Source organism: Podarcis muralis, chromosome 13, assembly GCF_964188315.1.
Source record: "Podarcis muralis chromosome 13, rPodMur119.hap1.1, whole genome shotgun sequence".
NCBI lineage: Eukaryota > Metazoa > Chordata > Lepidosauria > Squamata > Lacertidae > Podarcis > Podarcis muralis.
The window spans coordinates 55,059,654-55,069,437 of NC_135667.1; the positions used below are offsets into that span (position 1 = coordinate 55,059,654).

General features: G+C 43.6%; 2 protein-coding genes across 2 annotated transcripts; one reads left to right on the forward strand and one right to left on the reverse strand.

The window, feature by feature from the left end:
- Positions 1-1,259: 1,259 nt before the first annotated feature.
- Positions 1,260-4,301, reverse strand: SEC61B (SEC61 translocon subunit beta). Its single transcript, XM_028702804.2, has 4 exons — positions 4,173-4,301; positions 3,968-4,065; positions 2,806-2,907; positions 1,260-1,615 (listed from the first exon to the last, which is right to left on the reverse strand). Exons 1-4 carry the CDS (start codon positions 4,173-4,175, stop codon positions 1,528-1,530), a joined length of 291 nt encoding a protein of 96 aa, XP_028558637.1. The 5' UTR covers positions 4,176-4,301; the 3' UTR covers positions 1,260-1,527.
- A 20-nt stretch (positions 4,302-4,321) lies between these two features.
- ALG2 (ALG2 alpha-1,3/1,6-mannosyltransferase) lies at positions 4,322-8,093 on the forward strand. The gene is made up of 2 exons (XM_028702803.2): positions 4,322-4,927; positions 6,956-8,093. The coding sequence occupies exons 1-2, from the start codon at positions 4,322-4,324 to the stop codon at positions 7,856-7,858; spliced, it is 1,509 nt and encodes a 502-aa protein (XP_028558636.2). The 3' UTR covers positions 7,859-8,093.
- The last annotated feature ends 1,691 nt before the right edge of the window (positions 8,094-9,784 follow it).

Below are 9,784 nucleotides of genomic sequence, written 5' to 3' on the forward strand. Positions count from 1 at the left end.
CAGGGCCTGTAAGACAGAGTTGTTCCGCCTGGCCTTTGGCTTGGAGCCAGTTTGATTCCCTCCCTCCCTCTCTTTCTTTTTTCTTTTCCTTCTCCTGCGATGAGGCTACATTTTAATATTTTAATGTTTCAATATTTTAATGTTGTATTTTAATTTTGTTTTTAAGTTGTAATCATTCAACTTGTTTTTATTATTGCTTGTAAGCCGCTCTGTGCCTGGCCTTGGCTGGGGAGGGCGGGGTATAAATAAAAATCATCATCATCATCATCATTATTATTATTATTATTATTGGATCAGTCCTTTACCCAGCTCAGTTTTCTGAATATTGGCAGCTCCCACTACAATTTGGGTATATCTCAGTGTTACTCGGGTCAGCTTTGGAAGTTACAAACAAGTGCTGACAGAAGATGCAGATGTGACTTGCACTCCCTTGTTTCATGTTTTCTACATACAAAGCAAGAAATAGTGCCTTTCTCCATGTTAAGATGCACAGGTTCAAGGTGCATGTGCAGAATTTTCAGTCCATTAAAAGTGTCATCTACTCCAACTCCTTGCAAGGCAGAAATCAGAGTTAAAGAGTCCCTGGCAGATGGCCATCCAACCTGTTTAAAAACCACCTTCCGAGGGAGACCATCCCACTGCTGAACAGCTCTTAGTGTCTGTCATAAAGTTCTTCCTGCTGTTTAGTCAGAATCTCCTTCTTGTAACTTTCTTTTAAAGGTGTTATGTTAATTCTTCTAAAGGTGTTTGACATGATTGTTTAACATAGTAAATTACTAAAGAGGTACCTTATGAGATATGTTATATGGTGATTCTGCACAAATCATGTCTGGTCTTAATTCACCAGCACTCCTCATACAGGAGCTAACCTATCAGCCAGGATGCTAGAGATTATTTTGGCATCCTGGCCAATGAGCAAGAGCAGTCTATAAGGAATCCAGGGTTCTTTCCAGGCTTTTAAAGAACTGTAACACAGTACCACAGTTTAAGGTGATTAAAAAGACATAGCAGATGTGGGAACATCAACCAATTTCTTGTAAAATGTGCCTATAAGGCCATCCCGGGTGTTTCATGAGTTTATCTTTCTTGTTGGCTTTGCCAAGTCTTCTGCTTCAATGTAGTTTCTTGTAGCACACTTTTTTTTCTTTATTCATTCAAATGTATATATTATATGAAACTCTGAAAACATGTTTCTGGCTTTTTGTGTGTTTTTTAATTGCCACCAAAATGACATTTAGAGGGAAAGACCAAAAAAGCAGTTAATTTATGTAGACAAATTTTAATGAAATAATTTGCACTTTAAAGTATACATAGGAAATAGCAATAAACTTTGACAGAAAGGAATCAAAAACCCTTCTTAAGAGAAAGTTTAAGAGTCCATTCAACAGCAAAACCAATTAAGGAAAAAATCAAAAGTTTTATCTAGAGAAACAGCTCAAATGACTTTACTCCAAGTAAACTCTGAAAGCTACCATACTTTTGGTCCAAATCGTAGTTTTCAAGTTGGCAGGTGGGATATAGTGAAGTCTATGACCGAGTGTATTTGCCCCAGATGTGCAACATGAATACAGATGCAATAAAGAGGAGACTCATAACGAGAACTGGAACAGGACCACTGAAAATAAAGGGAGGGGATGTATTTATTATCCACAGCAATAGGTATAGATTAGCTTTTAGCTTAAACTATATAATCACATGCTATTTAACAAAATGGTTACCCTACCTTTCTAGCCAATACAAAGGAAGCTAACAAAAGCAGTTATAAACAAGCAAACAATGTTTTTAAAAATCATAATGTTTTTAGAGTTCAATACCACAAAATGCAGTAGTGGCTGTGCTTAGAGTACTTCAAGAAAAGATTAGACCAAGTCATGAAGGATATATCTATCAACACAAGATTAACTAAATGGAGGGTCCCTATGATGAACACTGCACCATTTGTATCACCTTTGTTTGGTTCTCTGTTTGCAAATACCACCAAGTAAAATCCCAGCTTAGTGCAAGAACATCTAAATAAAACTTGTGCAGAAATATACCATATCAAGTCTCAAGATCCATTCAAATATGAGGAGATTGGTAGGTTACAAAAGGGAAGGACAGAAGACTGTTTTTATACATAGAATTGTTTTGGCCCTATCCAACTTAGCTTCTGGAGGAGCAGAAATCAAGGAAAACACTGGTGCTATTTCATGTGCATCTTAACACCATTAGTGGACCATAAACAGTATTTAAAGATACTGTGAGATACCCACATCCAACCCAATTAAAAAGTTATCAAATGGAATTTTAATAACAGGATTTAAAAAGTAGCATTTACTGACTAAAAGATTTGCATTAACAGAAGATCAAGTAACTAACAGAAGAAGAAAAATGCCTTTTAAGTCTTAATTAACCATTGCCATGCCCCAAAGCAACTGCAAATTTACAAATGGAAGAGAATTCTTGAACCTCAAGTAATTATTTCACCTACAAGGTTTGGGAACCATAAAAGCTTCATGTTACTCCAATGGGTAGTCAAACAGCATAATATCTAATCAGGCCTGCTAAGTATAGTCTACATCAAATACCCAAGAGCACAGTGTTATTTGACTTAGTAAATTAAGGCGCGCACACGTGTTTATATGCATGCACACCACATAAGATAATTCAAAACCAACATTTTGTCAACTACAAAAATTGTTCTTCCTCCATGTAACTACACAGAATGATAGTATGCATTCAATTGCTTCACAATAAGCTATAGATTGGGGAGAACACAAGAATGATTTTCTAAAAAAACTGCTATATTTTAATATTTTCACTTACACTTTGAGGCCAGGGGAATCCTCTGTATAAAATCTCCACATCCCTCCAGTGCCTGCAGAAGTTGTACGGCCTGCACTCCTTGTTCCACAGCTAGCACTTTTCCTAAAAAAGGAAACCAGTAACAGAAATGCAGCAACAGTAACCAAATATGACATGTTCTCCCAACAAGAGGCTTTCGTGTCACTGTAATTCGCTGTCTAATATTTGCTTGATAACCACAATCATACTTTGAGCTGTATATATGCATGTTTTTTAAAAACTTGATAGAAACGGGAACTGTTTCTAAGTCTCTGCTCTGTGTTAATCCCACAAGTAGGGTTGTGGGTGTGTGGGGAAAGAGTTCAATGGCAGAGAGCCCCCAAGATACAAAACGATGCCCACCTCCTAGTGAAGGAATTCATAGAATCATAGAGTTGGAAGAGACCACAAGGGCCATCGAGTCCAACCCCCTGCCAAGCAGGAAACACCATCAGAGCACTCCTGACATATGGCTGTCAAGCCTCTTCTTAAAGACCTCCAAAGAAGGAGACTCCACCACACTCCTTGGCAGCAAATTCCACTGTCAAACAGCTCTTACTGTCAGGAAGTTCTTCCTAATGTTTAGGTGGAATCTTCTTTCTTGTAGTTTGGATCCATTGCTCCGTGTCCGCTTCTCTGGAGCAGCAGAAAACAACCTTTCTCCCTCCTCTATGTGACATCCTTTAATATATTTGAACATGGCTATCATATCACCCCTTAACCTCCTCTTCTCCAGGCTAAACATGCCCAGCTCCCTTAGCCGTTCCTCATAAGGCATCGTTTCCAGGCCTTTGACCATTTTGGTTGCCCTCCTCTGGACACGTTCCAGTTAATTCAACTAACTCCAGACAGGAAGGAGGGCTTTTGTGAACCTGAGGGGAAAAGTGACTAATACATTTAATAATATTAATGACAATAATAAGCAGCAGGTTTTGGGGTAAGCCTCAAACTTCCAAGGCGCTTCCGTTCCCTTAAGCGGGGTTTGGCTGCCGTCCCCCCGAGCAAAGGGAAAGCGGCTAACAAATTCATTAAACAACACTGTTATTAGTCCCACAACAACCTTAATAGCAATAATAATAATAATAATAATAATAATGACGACGACACGTCATCGTTCCCGCTCCGGGCGGCCCTCCCGGCCTACCTCTGCCTGACGGTGGATCCCGGGGCCCGCGAGGCGACGGCTTTGCTGGGCGAGCGGCCGGAGGCGCCCACGTTGGTGGCGCTGGGATTGGGGCCGGGCTGCGGGGAGAGAGAAGAGCCGGACACAGTCAGGAGCCCCGGAGGCAGCAGCGGAGCCCCCCCCCCGCAACCCCTCATCCCTCCCCTCGCTTCTCCGCCGCTCTCACCATGGCGAAGAAGGGCGGCTCGGTCGGCTTCTCACAAACTCCCTCAGCCGGCAAGTGTCGCCTCCGTCGTCGTGGCGGCGGCTTCTCCCTCCTCCTCAGGCGACGAGAGAGGGGGCCTCGCCGCCAGCGCCTCAGGAAGGACCCCTAAAATGCGGCTGCCCAGCCCAGCGCCTGGCTCGAACCCCTGCCTTTTCCCCACCAGCGGGGGCAGCGCTACCTCCCCGCCGAGCAGGCTCGGGCTTCCCCGCTTTGCCGCCCCACGGCGCCGTCTTTTCTCCCGCGCTGCGAGGACGGCCGAGAGTCAGCACCCCCACGGGGGACAGGCGCCGCCGCGGCCACCCCTCCGCCGGAGGCCGACGTGGCCCTCCTGGCGCGGCCGGCGCGTGCGCAGAGGGGCCGGCACCGGCGGCTTGGCGGCCATGGCGGGTTGCGCTGAGGGCGCTGAGGCGCGGGGCCCGTCGGTGGCCTTCCTGCACCCGGACCTGGGCCTGGGCGGCGCGGAGCGGCTGGTGGTGGACGCGGCCGTGGCGCTGGCGTCGCGGGGCTGCCGCGTGCAGGTGTGGACGCCCCGCTACGACCCGGCGCGCTGCTTCTCGGAGACGCGCGGGCTGGACGTGCGCACGGCGGGCGGCTGGCTGCCCCGGAGCCTCCTGGGAAGGGGCCACGCGCTCTGCGCCGCCCTCCGCATGGCCTGCCTGGCCCTCAGCCTCCTGCTGCTCAGCGGGGAGGAGGTCGACGTCTTCGTCTGCGACCAGGTGAGGGCGGGGGGGGTCGGACTAGATGCCCCCTGGGGGGCCCGGCCCCACCATTCCTGGATCCGGTATACGCTCAGAAGAGCCGGCCCAAGACATTCCATAGGAGCACAGGGTTGTAGACAGGGCCGGATTTACGTATAAGACAAACAAGCTATAATTTAGGGCCCCACTGTCTTGGGGGCCCCCAAAAACATTTAGAGGGGGGAAAACTGGATGTACATTCCCAAAGTATAAGATAAAAAACAAATGAAATAAAACCTACGTACAGCAACAGTGTTTTGTGCTGTGTAGGCTCCTATGATGTACTATATTTTTCGCTCTATAAGACGCACCAGACCACAAGACGCACCTAGTTTTTGGAAGAGGAAAACAAGAAAAAAAATATTCTGAATCTCAGAAGCCAGAACAGCAATGTGCAGCGAAAGCAGCAATCCCTCTTGCTGTTCTGGCTTCTGTGATAGCTGCATAGCCTGCATTCACTCCATAAGACGCACACACATTTCCCCTTACTTTTTAGGAGGGAAAAAGTGAATCTTATAGAGCACAAAATACGGTAAGTAATGGGCCCCACCTGCTAGCCTGCTCCCTCAAATATCACATATAAAGGGTCCCATTACCTTCAGTAGCTTAGGGCCTCATCAAACCTAAATCTGGTCCTGATTGTAGATTTGGAAGGGACCACAAGAGTCCTCCAGTACAGGTGTATCCAACAGGTAAGATCATGATCTTCCAGTAGATCACAGACGTCTTTGGTAGATCACTGGCTCCCCCCCAAAGAAGCTCAACAAGTTTGGCTCCTCTAAAAAAAAGCTAAACAATTTTGCCCTGAACCCCCCAAAAGGGGGTAGATACTGCCAGTCTTCTGTTTCATACTCTTCTGTTTCATTGTATCTGAAGAAGTCTGCATGCACATGAAAGCGTATACCAAGAACAAACTTTGTTGGTCTCTAAGGTGCTACTGGACAATTTTTTTATATATTTCAACTGTGTCAGACCAACACGGCTACCTACCTGAGTCTTTAACTCTGTGAGTAGATTGCAGTCTCTTGGGAGTTGGCCACCCCTGCGTAGTATAACCCCCTGCAATGCAGAAATCTTTTGCCCAATTTGGGGCTTGAACCCACAGCCTTGAGATTGAGAGTCTTGTGGTCTACCAACCGGGCTATCATTTTTCTGAGGCAAATTAGAAAATCTCTGCGCTCTGCCCCCCCCCCCCCAAGCCAGGGAAGAAGGAGTGAGGAAAGTGCTGCATCAGGAATGAGAGGGAAAGGAACATCTGCTGCCTCTGTGGACCCTGCCTCATGAGTGGGCCACCTCATAAGCCTTGGTTTTTGTTTTATTATGTATTTTGCATTGTCATTTTGTCATTCGCTGCCGTGAACCGGCCTGGGATCTTCGGATGAAGGGTGGTACACAAATTTAATAAATAGTAAGTGCCCATTGATGGTAATGGGACCTTCTCACAGGAAAGTGTGCTTAAAAAATACATGCATGCTGCTTGCAGCAAAGAAAGTGAAGAGGGAGAAATCTGCTTATTATGTGGTTGCTACCATGCAAACGGCTGTTAAGGAGCCAGAGACAAAAGTTCTAGAAAGATGGGGCATCTTGCTGTCCCACCAGCTCAGGTGGAAGGAACACCCTGAAGGGTCCCTGGCTACTATCATCTCATCCACTCCTTTTCCAAACAAGGGAAGGAAAGCACCTAAAACATTACACACACACTAAGCCAGGCTTCTTGCATTCCAGCTGCTTCCTTCAGCTGCAATTTTCAGCAAAGTCATATTTTCTGGCCTCTGAGAAAAGATGAAAAGGAATACTAGGGGCAAATGCATTATGCCACAGGTTGGTAACACCATTTGACACTAGACATTCTGGATTATGCTGACACTGCTGATTAAACATCTAGCGTAGAGCGCATTCCTTTGGGTTGTTCAAGATAAAACACAGCTAAACGTAACAATTGGGCAAGCATAAGAGGCACTTATTCAGTATAGCAGTTTTCTTAGGCGTATTTCTTTGTTTTTCTAGGTATCTGCATGCATTCCATTTCTCCGTCTTGCCCGCATCCGTAAGAAGATTTTGTTTTACTGTCACTTCCCTGATCAGCTGCTGACCAAGAGGGAATCGTTTCTTAAACGTATCTACAGAGCTCCACTGGACTGGTTGGAAGAGTATACTACTGGCATGGCAGACTGTATTCTTGTCAACAGCTTTTACACAGCCGGTGTTTTCAAAGAAACCTTCAAATCCTTATCTCACATAAATCCAGATGTCTTGTACCCTTCTTTGAATGTCAACGTGTTTGATACGGTTATTCCTGAAGATGTAGCTAACATAGTTCCCAACAGGAAGAGATTCTTGTTTCTTTCCATCAATAGGTATGAAAGGAAGAAGAATCTAGTATTGGCATTAGAGGCTTTGCATGACCTTCGGGGTAAACTTGATGCTCAGGAGTGGAAGGATGTTCACTTGGTTATGGCTGGTGGTTATGATGAAGCAGTTCAAGAAAACGTGGACTATTATGAAGAACTGAAAGCAGTTGCTGCCAAGCTTCGCATTGATGAGCAGATCACATTCTTAAGATCTTTCTCTGATGCACAGAAGATAGCTCTTCTTAGTAACTGCACATGTGTGCTGTATACACCAAGTAACGAACACTTTGGCATAGTTCCTTTAGAAGCTATGTACATGAGATGCCCAGTCATCGCAGTAAATTCAGGGGGACCTTTGGAATCGGTTGTAAACAATAAGACGGGTTTCTTGTGTGATCCTGTTCCAACCCAGTTTTCAGAAGCCATGGAGAAATTTGTGAAAGACCCTGCTTTAAAGAAGACAATGGGAGCTGCTGGGAGAACTAGAGTTCTAGAAAAGTTTTCACTGGAAGCATTCACTGAAAAGCTGTATCAATACGTTCATAGCTTAGCACAATAAAATCAAGCTCCATAATGTGACATTTGATTTTTAATGCTGGGTTTTCTATTACACCGATGGACTAGCATCCCAAAAGATTATTAATGTGATTCTTCTGACTCTGTGTTGGAGCACCACTTAAGACTGAATCTGGCATATAACAAACTACTCTGATAGTGAACTTGTCTCTCGATATTTTTTATACTTTGTCTTGCACTATGTGCTGCAAAATAATAAAATGAAGATTAAAAAATCAGTCTTGTTTATGCTATCATTCATTATTTCAAGAGGCCAGTCTTGAAAGTGACATGGTTTGTTGCATGGAAGAATCAGTGGGTGTCCATGACACTTATGATTACTGAAGTAGTTCCAAGTGTTTTAGATAAGCAAGCCAAGGCTCACTCCATTTCATTTATTGGTAACACTATTTACAGTATATACAATTTCCTCGCAAAGCAACATAAAAAACCTTTAAAAGCAATAGGCAATCTGATAAGGGAGAGAATTCATTTTGTGACCCCTATTCCAACAATTGGAGCTTAAACATGAAACATTGTGTTATCCATTGTGTTGCCTCAAAACTCTATAGATGACCCCAAATCAGTTTACCTCCACAGTCATGGAAGTTACAGATACCCCAGATCAGTGGTTTTCATTCTGTTCCTAAAAAATACAAAGCTTCCCAGAAAATACCTGAGGCTTTCCTCAATGTGAGAATGAATGATGTAGCTTGTCTGCCATTACTGATCTACCTGAACATGCATTGCATGTTAGATACGTGCTAGTAAGTGGCCTATGTTAGTTGACTCTGCACCTCTCTAATAATAATAATAATAATAATAATAATAATAATAATAATAATAATAATAATAATTTATATCCCGCCCTCCCCAGCCGAAGCCGGGCTCAGGGCGGCTAACAACACTAAAACAATGCAACATTATAAAAACATTATAAAAATTAATTAAAATACAAATTGATGGCAACCATAAACTAAAGTTTTGTAAAGATTGCCAAAGGAAATCTGCAGCGCATAGGATTCCATTGACAAATGTCAGTCTAGGAAATTTGAAAACTGCCCTAGGAGAAGGGGAAATACTGGAGGTCAGTATTCAGTTCCTCCCTCTTTACTGACAACTTAAAAATTGCTGAGGGTTATTGCAGGCCACATAAAAGTTGTTTCCTGCTTGTAGGAATTGTTAATGCACCGCTAAATGCTGTATGGTTTTTAATTGTATAATACTGCTTTTATTTCTTGTATAACAATCTAAATTCCATAAAATTCAAATTTTAATACAATAAGATACAATTTAAGAAGTAAAAGAAGCCATAAAAATGCAATTAAAGTTAATACAATGAATGTGGTGCAGGTAAAAGTAAAGGACCCCTGGATGGTTACGTCCAGTCAGTGGCGACGGGTGTGGCGTTCACCTCGCTTCAGGCCAAGGGAGCCGGCATTTGTCCACAGACCACTTTCCGGGTCATGTGGCCAGCAGGACTAAACCACCTCTCTCGCGCAACCTTCAAGCACAAGTCCACAAATACGCCACAGGCCACTTAAATAATTCTCATGGGTGACAATTTGAGAATCTCTGATGTAGGTGAAAAGGAGATTTCTGTTTATAGCAGTGGCTCCCAACTAGCTAAGTACTGCAGACCTCCTGTTATTCAAAAGTCAAGCCATGGACCTCCTAGTTTTGACATTTTTTTATATCTCTGGTAGTTTTTGTTATGTGAATGGTGCCACTTACCCCTCTCCTGTTGGGAACCACTGCCTTCTAGCATTTATTGTTGTTATTGTTATTTATTATTTAAATTTATATACCATCTAAGGATCACAGGGTGGTTTACAGTATGCAAACATAAAAATGTATAGTCTGATAACGAACAAAACAACAATCTCCCCCTCCAAACACACACAGTTTAAAAGGCCATAGATTGTTTAAT

Coding starts and splice junctions, on each gene's coding strand:
- ALG2 (XM_028702803.2), top strand. CDS start 4,322: ATGCGGCTGCCCAGCCCAGCGCCTGGCTCGAACCCCTGCCTTTTCCCC. Junction 4,928..6,955: donor ACGTCTTCGTCTGCGACCAG/GTGAGGGCGGGG, acceptor TTGTTTTTCTAG/GTATCTGCATGCATTCCATT.
- SEC61B (XM_028702804.2), bottom strand. Junction 2,908..3,967: donor GGATCCACCGTCAGGCAGAG/GTAGGCCGGGAG, acceptor TTCCTTTTTTAG/GAAAAGTGCTAGCTGTGGAA. Junction 1,616..2,805: donor GATTCCCCTGGCCTCAAAGT/GTAAGTGAAAAT, acceptor CTTTATTTTCAG/TGGTCCTGTTCCAGTTCTCG.